At 37.0% G+C, this 21,901-nt stretch overlaps 1 protein-coding gene across 11 annotated transcripts in view; it reads right to left on the bottom strand.

Annotated features, from left to right (window-relative positions):
- Positions 1-21,901, bottom strand: part of tjp1a (tight junction protein 1a) — a 143,285-nt gene that overhangs the window by 67,396 nt on the left and 53,988 nt on the right. Inside the window, exon 1 of one of the 11 annotated variants that reach the window (XM_048184356.1) lies at positions 8,918-9,411. The exons of the other annotated variants lie outside the window; for them this stretch is intronic. Coding sequence (XP_048040313.1) covers positions 8,918-8,944 — 27 coding nt within the window. The 5' untranslated portion in view covers positions 8,945-9,411. Of the gene's footprint in view, positions 1-8,917; positions 9,412-21,901 lie in introns of those variants that run through there. 11 annotated transcript variants of the gene reach the window in all.

Raw genomic sequence — 21,901 nt, 5'->3', positions numbered from 1 at the left:
ATCGTGCTGAGTGAGCGTCTGGGTCACTATAGCCCACAATCTCCTGTAGGGCTATGTATTATCATGGTTGAGAGAAGAAGGCTCACTAAGACCCGACATGTGATTCAGATTAGAACTGATTTTTTGTATGTGCCCCATTCTCTCAGCCAGATTGGTGTATTTCAAGTTGTACGGATAGACATGATGGAAAATCTCTGGCAAAAAAAGAAATATCTGTACGAATACATACAAGAACAGAGTTAAAAGGGGTCATATCATAATAAATCCAATTCCACTTGATCTTAGAGATACAACAATTTGATTCATTATGAAAACAAAAATTGATTTCACAAAACTTTCTCCCCAGTGGAAACAGAACATTTATTGAAACTAAGCAGCAAAAAATATCTTGTTCCATATAACCACAACTTACTGATCTCACACAGATAAATGCCAGCCCACATTTACACACAAACAATGAAAACCGGTCTAATCACAATGAGGTAATGCGGAGGAAGTAGAATAGATACTATTCCTCTTAAACACCAGTAGAATTAACATTAAAAGTAAAATATGTGAGGATCTACCAAACCTTGTGCTTTCTGACTCTTTGTAGAGCTGTCGGTGCTACACATCCTTCTGAAGGATCCAGTTTTTAGAAATGAAAATAGTGTTGTCACGGTACCAAAATTCCAGCAGTCGGTACCGATACCATGAAAATGTTACGGTTCTCGGGACCAATTTCAGTACCACAGCAAAATCTGTTGGAAATATTTTACCATTTTATATAGCCTATTTTAAAAACATTAAATATGATTTGGAGTGTGTGTGTATGTTTGTGTGTGTATACATAGGCTACCTCAATGAAATAAATGTTGAAATATAAAAAAGAAAAAGAAAAAATGCTGAAACATCCATTTTGTTCTGTTGAAAAAAACATGCTGGTAAGGTAGGTTGATGTTCAAGTGCTGGTCCATGCTGGTCCTGAGCTGGTTCATGCTGCTCCAAAATTGGACCATGCTGGTCCTAAGCTGGTCCTGGGCCAGCATAGGACCAGCATAAACCAGCTCAAACCAGCATACCAGCTTCAAGACCTACCAGCATATGGCTGGTTTTTTCAACGGGGGTAACAGACATGCGTGTTTATTTTAGCTATTCAGTCAGTGAAACGACACACTACAGCCCGTAAAACTATGAAATAAATATCGGTTAATAATGGTAACCTAAATAATAAGAAAGTTAAATATTATATCCTCTCAAAGATGCGTCATATAGCAAAAGTCCCGTTATTATAGTCTTTGATATAGAGAATACGAACCGACGTCATGCCGTGTTGCATGCCGGGGCGGCGCCGCCATTTTGACAGGATCGCCCCCTACTACTTGCACTGAAATGAATACAGATACTTGCTTACCTTTTGTTTTGTTTCTGCCATTAAGTGGAACATTCACATTTTTAAGGGTATCGTTTGCAGGGAACAGAAGCTATAGCATCGCATGATAATTTTATTTTTTTTTAACTAAGTTTTGTAGAATTTCGTTTACAATGTTCATCTGTTTACCGTGTCACACACTGGACGCTCGCTGCTGCTTCAGCCATCATATGAATATCCAAATAAAAGTATGTTCAACACGCTGAGAAAAATCAATTCATTTATTCGTTGGAAACGTTTAAATTATGCTTAAACGAGCATATTGAGTAGGCCTACAACTGTTGTCATTGTAAATATTCCTTTCCACGATCCCAGAGAATCAGAGATTATGGGTCAGTCAGCGGACAGACGGACACGAACACACTGTATTTTTATATTTATTTCAACAGATGACAAACAAAATCAAAACCCTAGGAGCTTGTCAACAGTTTAGTAGTGAGTCCTTGCAAGAGCACCTTTTAAAAACGCTGGCTTAGTGTATTATGATGACATTATATTAAAAGAGGTGCAGACGAGCCCTGAATATGAACGCAACGCGTTCTCCACACAGTATGCTTTAACAGATATGTACAGAATCTTGTGTTTGTCTCGGTGCATTAAGCGTTTCTTCATTCTTAAAAGCATTTGAATGTCATGAATTCAGGAGCGGAGTGAGAGTCAGACTCGTAAAAGGTAATGTTAATTATTAAACCAAAAATTTCAAAAAACACTCAGCAATGTCATTCTTTTATTGAGTGATATGCAGTGGGTTTAATCAGTGCCATTACTAAAAGATTTGCCATCCGGCGTCTTCTCGTCATCTCCTCGACCTGCTTTCCTTGCTGTTTTTACACGTAGAAAAGGCAAAAAACGTTGCTCATTGTCCGGTTCTATCTCAGAACGATTATCAGAGTTACTATCACCATTATCGATGCAGCATTAATGACATACAATGGTGAAATTTTTCACAATCATGACAGAAAACTAATTACTGCACTAAACTCAATGACGGAAATGCTGTGCGATCCTGTCAAGATGGCGTATAAACAAAGAAGTTACCCAGAACTCAACGCGGCGTGACATCAGAATCGCTTTGAGAGGGATATGGACACGAGCAGGAAAGAGACAATTTCTCTTTAATAATATCTTCATGTTATCTCCTGATGTTACAAGGAACTGACACTTGTTGTAAAAGGTCTGAAGAGCGAGTTTTATCCTCCGCAGTGGTAAGACATTCAGGCTATAATTGATTTAGTGCTGTCAGAGAAAACGAAAGTAAAAATCATCAGCATGTGTGAAACGCGCTATATACAAATTAACTTGACATGCCTCATAAAGTCTAATAACAAGCGCAAACTGTGTTAAATAGAAATTGACGTGCAAGCAAAAAGGTTTCTGTCCTACAGCGTTTTTTGTACTTTACCAGTAAAGAATGCGAATAGCCTATAATAGGCCTAAATGCGAATGAAAGAAATGTTTATAATCTCCTGCGTGAGTGAAGATTTGGGAAAAGAAACAGAGATTCCATGTTCAGTGGAATAACTAATGGAATATTGTTAAATTCTCTGATAATCGGGTGACCAGAACGCGATTCGCAAAACAGAATACAAAGATTAAATGTATGGACTCACATAGCCTGCCTCTCTCATGCAGCATGAATCAAAATGTTTCCATGGCTGCGATGTCACATTTAATTTCTAACCTATTATTTCTTTTGCAAACAAAGCTTTGTGCTTCACTCGTGTCATATTCACAGTAATACTGGCACAGTCCTATCAGTGGGTACCGATTCTCGGTACTACAGAAATGCTGGTATCGTCACATTTTCAAAATTTCAGTACCGACTTGGTACCGAAGTACCGGTACTTTTGACAACACTAATCAAAAATGTATTAAATTACTGTTAGCACAAAAATTACTAACATAAGTGGACCTCAAGGGACAAAACATAAGTAAGAAAAAAAACATGACGTGACCCCATTAAAGGCCTCCAATATAAATTTTATAAAAGAAAACAGATTCCCCATTCAGCTCCACTAAAGCAAACAGTAATTGCAGAGTGATTAAGAGATAAACTAATCAATAAACTCCACAAATACAAGCTATGCTCTAGCAAAATTCAAGCAACAACACACCATACAAGCACTAGGGCTGTGCCAATTTGATCAAATACTTGTACATCAAATATTTTTCCATTTATTGCATGTTCATTCATTTCATGTCCTCAAGTGATTAAGTATAAAGAACACACACACACACACACACACACACACACACACACACACACATGGGGACATTACATAGATTTCTTTCATTGTTTTAAAAATGATACAACTGACTGATATAATTGACACTGCAATGCTAACGAGACATATCGCCCAGCCCTAGTGTAGACGGTTTCAACAGCAACAACGTGAACAAACAAAGTTTTGTGGACCAAACTTAACTTCGGGTAGACTTCCACAAAGAACCAATAACAACAAAGTCCCTCTTGAGTAGATTATTTCTGATAACAAGCTAAATAAATAAGTAAATACATTAGCTAGCCACTGTCCAGTATTATTTTAGGTTACCAGTAGAAGAAAAGAACTGTTACTTGGCCAAACTTAAATCTGACAAAGTTACTACCAGACCCGTTAAACAAATACAGACCCGAAGTTAACTTCGGGCCAGTTGCGTAACTGTGGCAACGTGCGTGAGTCCGATGAATCCGTCTATACACACACTATTCGTTTACTGTAAGCCCTTTCCTATCTCATACCATTTTTTATGTAGCTGATCAAGTTGCCTAAAATTAGTATATTCTGTAAAAGCTGCCCCGCTGTGTACTGGACTACTCTTAAAATGCTGCAAACTTGCTGGCGACTATACAGAAACCAAAGAGATGACACATGCAGAGGATCACACATACACTTTTGCTTTCTCCTGTCACATGCAGTGAAGATCTAAGCCGTGTACAGGCTGCCTCAGACAGTTCCAGAACACTGAAAGCCCAGTGGGGAGGACTGCGGGGCGTGGGCTAACAGTGGGTGACAGTAGGGTACAGTCTAATTAAGTCCTCATTAGTTGAGCATTAAACTAAGATGAAATGTGGAAATGACACACCAAATTGGCTTTCCAGTTTATCTATACTTCTAAACACAGATATATCACTCTCGTTCATCATAAAACATCTATCATAACTGGTGACAGTAGAATAAGGGATACAAGGCAGCTAACATGCAGTAATACTGTAATACAACACTGCTGCACATCAAGATATAGGCCCTGTGGTGGAGCTGCACCAGGAGCCCAGTGCTGTTCCTCACCATGGGAACCGCTCAAGCTTTCCAACAACACAGGCACACTTGAGTCTGATTGGCTCTGAGCAGTACACAGGACTCGGTAAACAGCACATTACACTGCCAGATTTCAACGTTGACAGTTTTATCTTCAGATTTTTGCGGGAGTTATAGACAAAGAAACAAACATTCCCTCTCCAGCAGAAGAAATTGGAGCTGCATGCCTCCTCTTTTCTAATATATATGGTACATTAGTAAAGTGGAGATATGTTTGTCCTCTGATGATTAAAAACCCCATTCTGCAAGCTCTCAATGAGGGCCAGAGGCTCCAGCAGTAATTAACATAACCTCTCCAGAACAGAAATGGAGGACAAGAGCTTTCCCTCTCTCTCTCTCTCACTCACTCTTTCTGCTTTGACTATGAATACAAGCTTGAGGGGCCTATTTATAGTATTAATACAAATCATTTTCTCTTTTATTATGTGCATGGGACAAACAGACAGGTGATCGTGGCTGTATGTAGTGTTCCATGTTAAATGCCTTCATTTTCATGCAAATAGACACTAGATTAGTTGCTCCTAGATCAAATTAATATTTTCCCTCAAGCAGAGACTGTTTATTTACTCAAGAACAAATATGGCATGCTGTCAGAGAGGGTGTGAGAGTGAGACAGTCTAGTTTAACAAGAAGTTTTCTACCCAAGAACAAACAGACATAATCAGTACCAAACGGTGACTCAGTGATTCAAATGAAATGGTGATTCAAAAAGATTTTGAATTCGGCTGTTAAAAATGTAAAAAATAAATTGTGACTTCTTCCTATTTTATTTAGAATCTCAATAAAAATTTCCAGCAGAATTCATAAGCATGAAACCGCAAAATGGTGCACACTCTCAGCTTTATGCTGTTTCACACATGGGATGCAGCAGTCACGAGTGTGTAGTTTATCTTCACAGAGAACGTGTATTTTGCATTCCACTGCTCTGTTTTCCCATTGCTTTTCTATGTAAACATGCGCTAGACGGACATGTTTGACCATTGCGCTCATATCTTTTGCAGCATCTCATGCATCTATGCGTTATAAAAATGCGGCGCTCAAGTTAAAAGAAGTTCAACTTTAACAAAATATGCCTCTAGAAAAATAGATTTAGCAGCAGTTATGCCCTGTTGAGGCATCTGCGCCTTTGTTCATATGGACATCTGAATGCAAAGTAGGGTTTTTGTTTTTCAGCAATAATGTGCACCCTTACTTTACTGAGAAAAGAAGGTCAGAGAAAATCTGTAGATGAAAAATCTCCATATAAGTGCCTTTTGGGCATTTGTAAGTGTGTTTTTTTCTGCTTGTTACTTTGCACTGTTGTTAATAAAGGTTTATTTATTCAAGTTTTTTTTCCCCCCACATTTATTTAGGATATTTAGTTTTTGACACTTCAGTTCCAGTATTGCACTATTCCAGTATTCAATTCTAAAAATTCTTAAGAATTAAAAGTTTGAAAAGTGTGTCATTTGAAAGTGTGAAGGCCTACTTTTATGCTGTTATACTGTGATTAAATATTCATTGCCATAAAATGGTCTTAAAATGACAATATCAAAATTTATCACAATTATTTCTGGGACAATATATCGCCCAACAAAAAGTAGTTTTTGTTGACAGGCCTAGTTCAAACAAATGCATACTTAAAAAAAAGAAAAGAAAAAAAAAAAAACCCTCCCTATCAAAACTAAAAGTCCCAAAGAAGCCCTAAAGAGAACTTGGTGAGCAGTAGCCATGCTAAACAGATGGTGTCGTTGGAGGTACGTAAAGGACTTTTGTACAGAGACAAGACAATGTCTTACAGAGGAAACAAGGACCCCGGGGAGATCAAGCAAAACTTTAGGACACAAAAACAAGGTCATCCAGACAGATCCACACCTCAAATAGACAAGATAAATATTTCCACCTGGAAAAATATAGCCATGTCTTCTCAAGCACAGCTTTGTTGTACGTTTATTTAGGGATAAACAACTAGAGGATCTGGTGATTAAAAATACTTAAAGGGTTAGTTCACCCAAAAATGAAAATTCTGTCATTTATTACTTACCCTCATGCCGTCCCACACCCGTAAGACCTTCATTAATCTTCGGAATCCAAATTAAGATATTTTTGTTGAAATCCGATGGCTCTGTGAGGCCTGCATAGGGAGCAATGACATTTCCTCTCTCAAGATCCATAAAGGTACTAAAAAAATATTTAAATCAGTTCATTTGAGTACAGTGGTTCAATATTAATAAAGTGACGAGAATATTTTTGGTGTGCCAAAAAAATAATAATAACGACTGATATAGTGATGGCCGATTTTAAAACACTGCTTCAGGAAGCTTGAGAGCGTTATGAATCAGCGTGTCGAATCAGTGGTTCGGAGCGCCAAAGTCACGTGATTTCAGCCGTTTGGCACTTTGACACGCGATCCGAATCATGATTCGACACAGAAGAATCATAACACTCCGAACCTTCCTGAAGCAGTGTTTTGAAATCAGCCATCACTAAATAAATAAGTAATTATTTTGTTGTTTGACGCACCAAAAATATTCTCGTCGCTTTATAATATTAATATTGAACCACTGTACTCACATGAACTGATTTAAATATGTTTTTAGTACATTAATGGATCTTGAGAGAGGAAATGTCATTGCTCCCTATGGAGGCCTCACCGAGCCATCGGATTTCAACAAAAATATCTTAATTTGTGTTCCAAAGATTAACGAAGGACTTAAGGGTGTAGGAACGGTATGAGGCTGAGTAATAAATGACAGAATTTTCATTTTTGGGTGAACTAACCCTTTAAACTAAGGACTTCCTACTACTATTATAGACAATATTACAGAAACTTAAATATATTAAATAAACAAATTACCATTCAAAAGTTTGGGATCAGTATTTTTGTTTTTAAGAAATTAATACTTTAATTCAGCAAGGACGCAATAAATTGATCAAAAGTGGCAGTAAAGAAATTCACAATGATACAAAATATTTCTATTTCAAATGCATGTTGCTCTTTTGAACTTTCTACTCAAAGAATCCTGAATCATGGTTTCCACAAACATATGCAGAACAACAATTTTCAAAATTAAGCAGCAAATCATATCAGAATGATTTCTGAAGGATCGTGTGACACTGAAGACTGTAGTAATGATGCTGAAGATTCAGCTTTGACATCACAGGAATAAAATACAATTTTAAAATGTATAAAAATCATTAACAGTTATTCTAAATTGTAACAATATTTCACAAGACTACTGTTTTTACTCTATGTTTGATCAAATAAATCATAATACATATGAAATGTGTGAAATGTTTCCTGGATATAGTGTCAATACACACCATTGCATTACATCATGACCTAACCATTACACCTCATCAAGAGAAACTCACCAAACCAGAATGAGTGAATGTGCAGTACGCATTCCTGTTTTTATATGCTGCTCACACAGTACAGTGGAAGAGGAAGCCCACTCAAGAGCAGCATAAACACACATACAAACATAATGTGGGGCATTGTACTTCGCGAGCCACTTTACACCCGCACCCCACGCAAAAATGACTTCTCCGCAGACTGTCTGTCTGACACAAAAACACCTGCAAAATCCTGCCCACAATGTTCAGTCAACAAACACAAACTATTTGCGTTTTTGATTTCCCTGTGTGCGCATTATCGACTATCCCGAGATAATATTCAGTAGCGCAAGAAAATAGTTACTATAACGAAAACGCAATAATTTCACACCACTTCGACACAACAAGAACTGGCAGAGAGCCATTTTATAATCAACAGGTACGTAGCGAATCGCAAACTCTTCCAGCCATCAATATTCACTATTATTTGTCCAAGACTCTTAAAGGAACAATTCACTTAAAATTTTCCTAAACCGTATAACTTTGCGTGCAACACAAATTGAGATGTTAGTAAGAGAATGACAGCATTTCATTACATATTTCCTCCATAATGAAAGTGAATGATGACTGAGACTGTCATTAAGCCTTTGGAGTTTCACTTAGGACAGAAAGTCGTACATGTTTTGAAAGGTTAGTAAACGATGACAGAATTTTCGGTGAACTATTCCTTTAAGATTCTGACTTTCACGTGGATTATGAGGAAAACAGGATACATTCGTGTGGACAATGCGTCTTTTCCTACGTGTATTGCACCTTAAATGAGCCATTACTCCGTCAAATTGTTTTGAAAAGTGCCTTCAAAGTCATTTCCTACCTTATTTATGGCAGCTTTAGCAGACATTTTGATATCTTGTTGGCTCCCGGCGTAGCAAGTTGACTGTTGTTAAATATCACTACACCAAAAGTACACCCCCCAAAAAATATTCCTCCTTCGTCCTGCCCAGCAGCCGCCACAGCGCCGGGCAAAGCGGGTTTATTTCTTCTGACCGCCAAAAGACATGTCAACACAACAGAAATCCAGCAGTCCAAAGTTCATCATCTAACGTTACGTTATTATTGCGCGTGAACATACACAAACTTCCGAAGCTACGATAGGCTCCTTCTCTCTTTCTTTCTAAAAAGTGAATAAAATGAATCAAGAAAACCTTGCTGTTCTGCAGTCGACCTCGCCAAAGAGTTTAATAATATAATGCGAAATGCGAACGTCCCACAGCGGAAGAAGTTTCAAACAGATGAGCTCGATCCTCGCTTCTCTCCTCTCCCAGCAACAATCATGACATGTCTGACTGGGACGGACCATTACAGTTCTGCGGGGGTGGTGGGGTGGAAACCGGGACAGGGTGAGCCTCAATCCAAGATGTGTAATTCTAACTCTGTATGTGTATGCAGCGGCTAAATGTGTTAATATCTCGAGTTATGCGATAAATGTGTCATTATTTTACATCAAACAACAGAGGAAAAAATAGAAACTAGAAGGGACGCCCCCGTGCCTGATCTTTTCGTTTTGACCGGGGAGCGGATGGGATGGAGAGAGGGAAGCAAGGTGAAGTGGATCACAGTTGTTCCTCGCTGCTTTGCTTTTGATATGAGAAGTTTAATAGGTTCTGTAGGCTATTTTAACACACACAAAAATATATATATTTGTTTTTTTTTTTACTGTTTAAGAGTTTTTCTAATGATTAATAAAATTGAAAGAGAACTACAATATAAGAAGTAATTTTTAGTAACTCAGTAATGCTGTTCAAAACCAATATCATTATTAGACAACTTAGGCTTTTAAATTAGTTTTACAGACTTCTGAGATTGTGTGTGGTTTAACCTTTTTTATTTCGTCGATAAACCACTCAGGAAACCAAACGGGACATAATTGCTGCAATACGGACCGCTTCCTGTGGTTTTCCGGGTCCCCTCCCAAAGGACAGGGCCTCAGAATTCTGTCTGCATTGTTTTGAAATCAGTATTATGGGCTGTACTTTTCACTTTAAAATGTCAGCTTATGTTTGCAGCTGATAACAAAAGAAAGAAAAAAGCAAACTACCTCACAAAAGCACAAAATATCATTGACTCATTGAGAGTATAATCAATCATTCAGCCGTCAGTGATAATGCGCTGATGCTTTAGGTCCCTAAAGTATTCCCGTAGTTCTGCAAACAAGAGAGTAAAATGGTTTAATTTACATTCAGCACGCAAACTGTCTGTAACAAAGAAAGAAAGAAAACTGTCTCTAATCCCCACAATTCTTGTAACCGTCATTCAGATGGATGGCACAGTCAAAAAGACTTAAATTGTAATCTGAGTAAACCAAATGATACAGTGAAGACACTGAACGCTATGTTCCCCATTAAAAGTCCATATCGGCTAATGGTCACAAGGCCAATGCTTGTAGATGTAATTCCACAAATACTTTGATGATTGACAGACAGGTCCAGGGGAGAGGCTAAGGATATTTTGGATTAGTCATGCTGCTGGATAAATTCTTGTCATAGACCAGACCAGAGGGTTAAACCCAAAATAACTTGGTGTAAGAGGTCACATTCTCCCATAGCTAGGCTTCAGGAATCAGAGGGGAAAAGAAGAAGTGATAGGAAAGAGCTATAAAACATCAATATCATTCAAGAAAACAAAGGTTTTCGATGGCCACAGCCCACAAACAATAAAAAGCCTACACATTTATTATCCAACATTCTTAGTGCCGTCACCAAATAAAATGTATAAAGACACAGTTTTATGAATCACCATGTGCTAAATGAAATTAAATGTTAAAAGGGATAATGATGATGATGTTAAAAGCCACGAATGACTAGACCAGAAAATGAACTGAAACACAAACACAGCTTATTACCAGGAATCCTGACTATCACTGACCCAAGCAACACAGAAAACAACAACACAAAGAAATAGAATGATAAATACTGCCAACGAGGACAACCGCTCAGTCCTCCTCCATCGCATGTTACGATCCGCATCGACCAGCGAGGATATCAGGATATTCAGCATGCTGTCTGTTAGCACAGGCAAATCAATCTCCGATTCCTGAAAACCTCAGAACGTCTCTTTCCTGTCTTCAAAAACCCAAGTAAATGAGTTTAATGTTAGCCCAAGATGAAGGGGACTGCTATAGCTCGAACTGAAGAGTGAATGGTTCTGTGAGAATGGAGCAGAAAAAGAGAATTAGTGACAGAAAAACACGATTGCATTGTCGCGCATGGTTACCCTAAACAGCTCTCGACACGGAGCAACCTGAGGCTTCGCATCAGCCGCGGAGCTCAGGTGTGCTCATGGAAGAGCAAGCACTTGGAAAACACTCCCATGGCCTTGGAAATCACACACACATAGACAAACAGTGTGAGGCATGTCAGAGGGAAAGCCCAGTAGGCTTGCCTGCCTGTAGTTAGAGTCTAATGGACAGTGAAAAGTGCAGATCACATGCTCTGCCCCACCAATGCTCCTCTGAATGTGCATACTTTACAATGGAGGTGGAATATAATCAAAAAATAAATCAATCATTGTAAAGAATAAATTATTTTGAAATGTAAATGAGTAAAAACATGTTTTTTATTGTATTATATTTTAAAATGCAATATATTCCTGTGATGGCAAAGCTGAATTTTTAGCATTATTACTCCAGTCTTCAGTGTCACATGATCTTTCAGAAATCGTTCTCATATGCCGATTTGGTGCTCAAGAAACATTTCTGATTATTATTATTATAAATGTTGAAAACAGTTGTGCTGCTTAATATTTTTTTGTATCATTTTGTGGAAATGGTGATACTTTTCTCAGGATTCTCTAATGAATAAAAAATTCAATGAACTGCATTTATTACATTTATGAATGCATTTATTAAACAGATCTTTTGTAACTTATAATTGTCTTCACTTTTGATCAATTTAATGCATCACTGATGAATAAAAGTATTAATTTCTCTCTTTTTTCCTGTTATCTTACCACAAATGTTTGAATGGTACCATTGTTTTCACAAAAATGTTAAGCAGCAAAAACTGTTTTCAACATTGATAAATGTTTCTTGAGCAGCAAATCAGCATATTAGAATGATTCCTGAAGGATCATGTGACACTGAAGACTGTAGTAATGATGCTGAAAATTCAGCTTTGCCATCACATGAATTACAATTTTAAATTCATTATTATAGAAAACAGTTATTTTAATATTTCACAATATTACTATTTTTACTGTAGTGCCTATTTTTATGATGAAATAAATGCAGCCTTGGTGAGCATAAGAAACTTATGTAATGTTTCCAAACTTGACATTTATTGTGTATATATATAAAAAAAGAATAAAAATATGTTTTCAGACATCATGTCTGTTATTTTATTTATCAGTCATACATTAGGGTGTTTCATTACATATTATGTTGCTTAGATAATGTATATTGTAGTGTTGTGTCATGTGTGTTGCCCTGACAATGTTGGCTAATGGAATGAACATAAATGCATAAATCTATGTAAATGCCAAAGGCCTTATGAACTTTTGATTTACAGAAACTGCAACACTTCACAATCATAGCTGAAGAAAGCTGAAGAAGTCCAGTACATGAGGCACCATGGAGAAATATAAATATAATTCAGAGCTGCACCTCTGTGAACAAAAACAATCAGGAACTGCCAACAGATGGATCTGATACAGTGTTCTCTTTTATCTGTTCTTCTCTTGGCTATATGACATTGACTTCACAATTTTCTGCCCTTTCTCTTCATCAACATGCTTAAGATACTCTTTTGAGTAAAACATGCTCTAGGTGATCTATATATAGGTGAGAGTAGTTTTGTAGAGTAACACTATTGGTGTATTTAATGTGTGTGTGTGTGTGTGGGGGGGGGGGGGGGGGGGGTGTTGGAGTAGAAAACATAGTGAATCTCAGAGACCTGAGGGAGGGAACAGAACAGAGGAGAAAACGATCCAGTTTCACTGTCTGTCTGTCTTCATCTGTGCTGAATTAAAAACCAATATACCTTATCTAGTTTCTAGAGGCTTTATTTACTCTGGAAGTTCTTGCCTTGAAGTGCCCAGTTTCCACAGCTAACAAAAACACTCTGGAGGTCAGACGATGGACTCGGCTAAGTTTGGAGGTCCATCTGAGAATCTTGACACACAAATCCAAATCACTAAATAAATAGTTACTTAGATTTAGAGATTATTTAGAGTCAATAAGGCATTAAAATACACTTTATAATATACTTGTATATATGACACCAATTAAACCACACAATTACAAGCCACTTTTTTCCAGAAGAGATGCCGTGTGCAATGTTACCGTAAAAACATCACAATTAGAACTAGATCTGTGCATTCAAAGTGATGGAAACTGATAGAAAAAGAATAGGCTTAAAAGATTCATTATCCTGTTGCTCCTCTAAATGACAACATTAAAGAGGTAGATCACCAAAAATAAAAATAATTCTGTCATCATTTACTCACCCTCAAGTTGTTCCAAACCTGAATGCATTTCTTTGTTCTGCTGAACACAAAAGAAGATATTTTGAAGAATATGGGTAAACAAACGGTTGATGGTTCCCATTTACTTCCATAGTATAGAGAAAAAATGCTATGGAAGTCAATGGGGTCCATCAACTGTTTGGTTACAAACATTCTTCACAATATCTTCCTTTCAGCAGATCAAAGAAATCCGTACAGGTTTGGAACAACTTGAGGGTGAGTAAATGATGACAGAATTTTCATTTTTGGGTGGACTGTCCCTTTAATATCAAAGCCATCATCTTTCAGTTGAAATGGCTGTTAATCCCCCAAGCATCATAAATTCATGAAACTAAGCTTTTTGACTTTGACTAAACTTTTACAAAGCTTTGAGAAATTTGGGTATTGTACACACAACATATATGCATAATAGTCATAACGGGCAACACTCATCAAATAATCAAATCGTATCTGCTAAAAAGATCTGACAAATGGCCAAGGAATTTTTCAAAAATGAAGTTTTTCACAATATTAGAATGGTGGATGAATGCATAAATATGAGTTATACACTTGTTAGGACTTAAAGCAAGAATTGAGAGATAAACAAGAATTTGATTCTATCACGCCAGTTGTAGAGTTATTAGCAAAAAAAAAAAAAAACTGCAAAGTTGCTTATTATAGTGCCTCCTTGTGGACAGTTTTTACAAAAATTGGTACATATACTAGTTTTCATAAGATTAATGAATGTATTCATTTTCATAACAGCAGGCCATTCGGATTTGAGGTTATTAGCCACTAAAATTTTATTGGTTGCTGGTGGTCATTTTTTATGTGGCCAAGAAGAAGAAGAAAATCAGTACATATCGGTTAATCATAGTTCACAGAGCCCCAAGTGACCTGTCCTTTTAAACCTGACGGTGGTCCCAAACATAGCTACTCCACACAAAATATACCATCGTACAAAGCAGCTATAAATCAAACACTGGCAGGAAACACAATTGAGCTTTAGTATGGTGTGAGCCACAGGGGAATGCAGCAGAGAGGAGATTGTTTATTCTGAGATTAAATGCATTGATCGGTGGCACACTGAAATAGTGCTTTGCTGAAAATTACAAAAAGAAAACAGGTGGATTAAAAGTGCATTGCAATTACATTATGTGACCCTTTCAGGAAAGACTCAGCTGACTTTGCCCAATGTTATAAAACTTCACAGTATATGAGTGCAAGCATGCTAGAAAGGAAGCGCATGATTATTAAAAGACATAATCAAATACAGCAACATGTTGTTAATTTAGAAAATACCCAAAGACTACAAAAAGTGGAAATTCCCCCCCGAGTCAAAAGTATGAAGTATGTATACAGGGAAAAGCCTTTGAAATTTTAATTCATAACAGAATGGATTCTTTTAAAAGCAGCCTAAATAAATAGAACAACAATGGTGACTACTTCATGACCTTCGAAACAGCAGCTTAATTGTTTGGTTCTAAAATTAGAAAATATCTACTTTTTTACACCCTCAAATACTGTGGTTACATGCCAGGCTATGTCAGCTCAGAGACACTAGTTGTCCTGCATTCAACCCATTGGGTCGCAGCCAAATGTACAAGTTTAGAGCTATTAGCCATAACAACACTCCTACTGGTCTCATCAGTTACCAAAAGCTTAGTTACAAAGCAGAATTAATGTAACTAGGCTCAGACCATATAAGGTTGATGCTGCTCCTTTTTTTGACATTGACACCGGGGTAAAAAGCGCATTTGATAGATGACACAAAAACTTGCTGCAGCACATTCCTAAACATCCACATTGGATGTTTAGGAATGGCTGATCCTTGATGCGATCGTGGACAGCAATGCAATGTTGAATCTGTGCTATATTGATCTAATTTTAATGTTGTAGATTTAAGTAAATGAGAATCACTAAAATTATTGAATATATTTTAAGACAAAGTTGTTGTCACTTAATGATTTTCAGTTTTATTCAAGGTAATTAAAGCAACAGTTTTTCAATAACGGAAGGATGTAAAATTATGGCATTTGGGGTAAAAAGTGCCCTTGATGTTAGGGCGAAAGGCACAATAATTAACATGATAATAAATAGCTGACTGACTTTTCCATTTGTTGACATGACATGGTTAGATTCAGATGGTAAATATCATATATTAATTTGAGTGTCCACCTTAGAGATAATCACTATATTTATAATGAAACCAACATATTTAAAAATATGATATTATTCATATAATATAATAAAATATCATATTTACTGATACTGCTGCATTAAATTATTACGGGATGTTATTCAATGCTTTCAGAATCTTTACTTTTTAAATAATTTTGTTTATTTTAATGTCAGTATACTGTATTTACAGAACAAAAATGAATTCTTTTATTTATCATATTAAAGGTGCCCTAGATTATGTTTTTAAAAGATGTAATATAAGTCTAAGGTGTCCCCTGAATGTGTCTGTGAAGTTTCAGATCAAAATACCCCATAGATTTTTTTAAATTAATTTTTTTAACTGCCTATTTTGGGGCATCATTATAAACGCGCCGATTTTATGCTGTGGCCCCTTTAAATCCCGTGGTCCACGCCCACAGAGCTCGCGCTTGCCTTGGACAGTGCCTTAACAAAGTTTACACAGCTAATATAACCCTCAAAATGGATCTTTACAAAGTGTTCGTCATGCATGCGGCATGCATGCGTCGGATTATGTGAGTATTATATACTGTTATATTGTTTACTTCTGATTTTGAATGAGTTTGATAGTGCTCCGTGGCTAACGGCTAATGCTACACTGTTGGAGAGATTTATAAAGAATGAAGTTGTGTTTATGCATTATACAGACTGCAAGTGTTTAAAAATGAAAATAGCGACGGCTCTCTTGTCTCCGTGAATACAGTAATAACCGATGGTAACTTTAACCACATTTAACAGTACATTAGCAACATGCTAACGAAACATTTAGAAAGACAGTTTACAAATATCACTAAAAATATCATGTTATCATGGATCATGTCAGTTATTATTGCTCCATCTGCCATTTTTCACTATTGTTCTTGCTTGCTTACCTAGTCTGATGATTTGGTTGTGCACAGATCCAGACGTTAATACTGGCTGCCCTTGTCTAATGCCTTTTATAATGTTGGAATCGTGGGCTGGCATATGCATATATTGGGGGCGTACACCCCGACTGTTACGTAACAGTCGGTGTTATGTTGAGATTCGCCTGTTCTTCGGAGGTCTTTTAAACAAATGAGATTTATATAAAAAGGAGGAAACAATGGAGTTTGAGACTCACTGTATGTCATTTCCATGTACTGAACTCTTGTTATTTAACAATGCCAAGATAAATTCAGTTTTTCATTCGAGGGCACCTTTAATAAACCAGAATTGGGGGTCTAAATAAGCCTCAGGATTGTGAAGAAAGGAAGGGACTAAATCACTGCACTGCAGCTGAATGTGTGTTTACATACTTTATGTGGTTTTGTGTATCAAGTAGTGTCTATTGTAGTGTGTCTTATTATTTGATGTTGATGTGTATTGATGCAAATTAATGTGATAAAGTAAATGCTGTGGAATGTGAGACAATTTTTGATAAAGTGAAAACTGAATTGAAACTGATTAAATCAAAATAAACAGAAAATAGTACAAACTTTGCTAAAGTCATTGTTTTGAACAAGTATTAACTTTGACATTATTAAAAGCTCATTATTTTAGCTAAATTATATGTATTAATACTTTGTGCCTTTTGCCCCATGCTGGTGAGCCTTTACCCAGTGTGTGGGGTAAAAAGCCCACCTTACCATGTCATACATTTATAAGATTTTTAAACAAACAAATAAACCACTTTTATGATTTATTTTCACACAAAATCTGTTGGTTCACCAATGTTCAATAAAAACATACATATTTTTTTCTGCAATATATAGGGTAAAATGGGGCTAAAGGCCATTTTTCCATTTTTAATTTTTTACATTGAATTTAATATGTCAGATTGAGATTTCAGAGACAGACATGTGACTTGTTTAGAGTCCATTGTTTTATGGACAAAGAATGGCCAAGATAGCAAACAATGCTCCTTTTAATCACACAAAGACATTTATTCAGTGTACCATGACAATCATAAATACATAACAAACAGTCATTATTCCCAAACTCCAAAAAACATGGATATAAATGGCATTAATAGAGATAAACAACAGCTTTGTTTTGTATTATTTTTGTCAAAGACATTTTTTTCCACATTTACATGAGTAAATATAGACTGTACATTCCAAAAGCGTCGCGGTGCTTTGATGAGTGGAGACAGAGCTCAGCGCACCCTGTGCTTCAATAATTCACTTCTCACACTTGGTTAGATCAGCCTATTTATAAAAATCAAAAAGAGCTCTTAGATTTTTTCATAGTCTTTTAATAATTCCACAAAGCTTATATAACTACTAAAAAAGACAGGAATAATCAAGGTTGACATTTTGTTCTAGGTATAATCAGACAGTAGCTGTAAATCCTGAAATAGTGCAGAGATGTGATGAAGCAAATTACAATAATTAACTTTTTATGAGTAATGAGTGTTCTGCTCTAGTGAAAATACAAAATGCATAATGCATGCTTCCTTTGTATAGTGCCTATTTCTAGTGTCGCTCATTTCCTGACACGTCACAAATGTGATGTGGTCCGCAGAGGGATTCTAGAGAGGAAGCCAAGAATATGTACATGTAAACATACAAGCTCCCACATACATAATGCATGAAGCACACACATCACTAAATGAATCGGAACTGTGACGCCAATCACATGTCTCTGTAGCTCTATCCATTTCCTCTATCAGCATAGGCAGCCATAAGAGACTAATCTCCAAATGGCAGGACCAATATAGCAGCTTATTTACATGTGCAACACAAATAACACACACATCTATTCCCCAAACTATTTCCTTAACAGTCATAGCACTGAATGTGCGTTACAGTTTCTGACCGGTAGAAAGCTGTGTCATTAACTGAGAGTGTTTGTATGGTAGCTTGTTTTTCACTTCCCCAGGAGAAGAACCAAGACTTTTAGGGGCCATTTACACAGAATGTGTTTTTGCATTCCACTGCACTGCTTTTTCATTGTTGTCCTATGTAAACGTGCTAAATGGACTTGAGCTTGTGTCTTTTGGTGTTCTAAAAATACAGTGTTTGAGTTATAAGAAGTTTAAAAGCACTACTCTAGCCCAGGGGTTTTCAGTCTTTTTTTAGAAGCAATGGACCCCCAAATGTGATCATCCTCATGCAAGAGACCCCCATCCTAAAATTTATAAGGTATCTACCTGTATATGTTTTTTTTGTACAAAGACCCAATTTATATTGTAATATAAATATTATAAATATGTCTAAAACATTATTAATGAAATATTTAGTTTCTATTTCATTGGGCAGCATGGCGGCTCGATGGGTAGCACTGTTGCCTTACACCAAGAAGGTCCATGGTTTGAGCCCCGACTGAGCCCTTTCTGTGTGGAGCTTGCACTCTTAGAAAAAAAGGTTCTTTGGGGTTCTATATAGAACCTTTTAGTGGTTCCATATATGTAGCGCCTGATAGAACCTTTTTTGCTTCTATATAGAACCTTTTCTTCTAAGAGTGTGTATGCTCTCCCGTATAAGCATGGGTTAGCACGTTAGGTGGATTGTATATATAATAAAAATATATTTGATTTTTACACTTTTTCCCTAGCACTTCCTTGCAACTCCCTGGGGTTTAACTTTTTAAACTTGACACAGCATCTTAAAAACGTATCGCTTATGTGCAAAAAGATACTACAACGACTGTGTTCATATGGTGAGTTCCGTTTGTGCTCAGAAGTCGGAAATTCCTAGTTCCCAGTGAGAAATTTTAACTGGAACACTCCCTCAAGTTGGAGTTGTGACTGGGAAACTCTGGGGAACCGCAACAACCCCAAAATGGCTGCTCAGTGAATCAACCGTTGTAAAACAGAGCAAAAGCCTCTAAGTGCCATCTGAAATTTTCTTCTAAAATGAGCATTGTTATCAAGCTCATATATTTATGTTCTGTTATTTCAGTTTAATGGCGATGAAAAGGACCTATTAATTGCCATTAAAGTGATATTACTGAACCTAAACATACGAGCTTGATAAAAATGCTCATTTTAGAAGAAAATTTCAGATTGCACTAGAGGCTTTTGCATCTGAAATCTTCATATTGTTTATTAGCACTTCTCATTGTCTCAATAAACTGCACACAGTGGTGCACACAGTACAATCCAACTTCAACATTATCTGTGCAAAATACTGCTTTTTTTTTTTTTTGTATTCTAAAAGATCAAGCAGGTTTGATCTGGATGTGTCCATCTTCTCCCAGCATCAGATTTCCAGCCTGTGTGCTGGATCACCGTTAACTTGGGTGTGACGACATCCCGCTTCCGAGGAAAATGAAACGCAGCATTACTTTTTTGATGGTCTCTAACGCAATATGACATAAGAATTACAGTTAGTTCCACATAATGTGTGGAAAGGAGCGTGAGCAACTTTTAGAGATGCGCCTCAGCGAGATGAGACCCATGGCTCATTTTAACAGGTTTATGTATTGAAGTGAAAGGCCATTGCATGAGATCAGCAGTTAAAATGTCAGATGTGCAGAGTCTTGCTTCTATAGGGAGCCATAAGAGGATCACTTCAGAATGAAACCAGGCTACATGTGACAAGTTGTCTTTTTATGTGCATAAAGCCCTAAAAGCGTCATTTAAGCAGCACAATGAACACATACATCAGTCAACAATACTATGAGTTCATCCACAGCTGCTGAGCTCTATACATTAATGTTAAGGAAAAATGTTTTCATATGTATGTGTACATATGCATAGCTGTGAGAAAACGCTCCAGATCTCTCAGAGTGAGTTTTTCGTGCGAAATTTAGCACTTTGAATTCTTTTGAGAAGCAACTGATATAGAAGTTTAAAAAGCTTTGCTTCTCTCATGATCAAATGGACTTATTTGACCGCTCCACGCAAGAGTTACATATGTTCAACTTTTAAAACATGGCTGCATGGTTATACTGCACGACCATTAAAAAACTGTTCTATGTAGTATGAATGTGTGTTGTATAAACGTAATCCAGACATACTACATCTGTCATGTACCATCTACAACTCCTTTCCCGTTTTATGAATACTGTGAATATGGACATCTTTTCACAGACTGTTACTCCACATATTTGGATGCTGCCCATCCATATCTTGAGACCTTGCATTCCTTGTCATTCCGCGGTGCTGCGTCTCACATTTTTGAAAGCAAGATTGTATTGTGTGTAAACTGCCACTAACAGTGCTAGAAGCAACACACAACTACTGTAATCATGCTAATCGGTGAGAAGAAAGTGCAGGTCAAGGCTGCTCTAATACACAATGTGTTCCACACACTCACCTCTGCACCACAGTCTGGCTACTCTGTAACTTTATTAGCCTGTAGCTCTGGCTCCATCCATTTTGCACAGTCCACAGCTCTTGTAAATCTCCAATCTTCACCAGTATTCATTTAAAACTTGTTAAGGGTCAAATATCACTTTCACAGGGACTATGAGCATGATTGGGAACAGTTGTAACTCTTTTGGACAGTCATGCGGTAAGCCTCAAGCATCTGCACCATTTTTTTCCCAGTATGTAAGAATGTTGACAAATGGTTCAGGATACCAACTGTACTGATGATATGCGTAGCAACTGCCACTGTGATGGCTTAACTATGACAACCACGGGCCAAGGTGTGCATTGTTCACACTGCTTGGGATTAGAGTTTAAGCTTGTCTGTAAAAACAATACCGTATTGTAATGCTATTGCAGTGTTTACACATAAATGAGATTAGCAAGATAAGCATAGTTTGTACACGAATCAAAGGGGAAAGATCAGTAGTTCAACTGAGGGACAAATGTAGATATAATATTTTCATCTGACAATATCTTTCCTACAACAGTTCTATCTGTTTGTCATTTTCACTCTCTCTCTCCTCAGAATTTCCTAGGAAAGATCCACAATGTCCAGACGTGAGGGAGGGAAGTGAGAGTTACATGGTCAAGGTCATCAGTGACGTAAACAATGACACATGACTGCAGATGCCCCTCAGCCTACACCACAAAATCATGAAGCAGTCAGCATGAGAGCTAACTCGCTACCATCAACGATTCATTTACTGCATTTTAAGCATTTGTACTCATTTCATGCATACAAAAATAAAAGCCTAACTTATAAATTTGCATTATTAGGGCCCGAGCACCGATGGTGTGAGGACCCTTATTGTAATTGCTCAGTCAATTATTCTTCTTCTCCGAAATGAATCGCATTTTTGAGGGCCTAAACATGCTCGAAAA

The sequence above is a fragment of the Megalobrama amblycephala genome, linkage group LG3 (assembly GCF_018812025.1).
Source record: "Megalobrama amblycephala isolate DHTTF-2021 linkage group LG3, ASM1881202v1, whole genome shotgun sequence".
Lineage (NCBI taxonomy): Eukaryota > Metazoa > Chordata > Actinopteri > Cypriniformes > Xenocyprididae > Megalobrama > Megalobrama amblycephala.
Note: the sequence above shows the minus strand (reverse complement) of the source record. Positions and strands in the feature narration are given on the sequence as shown.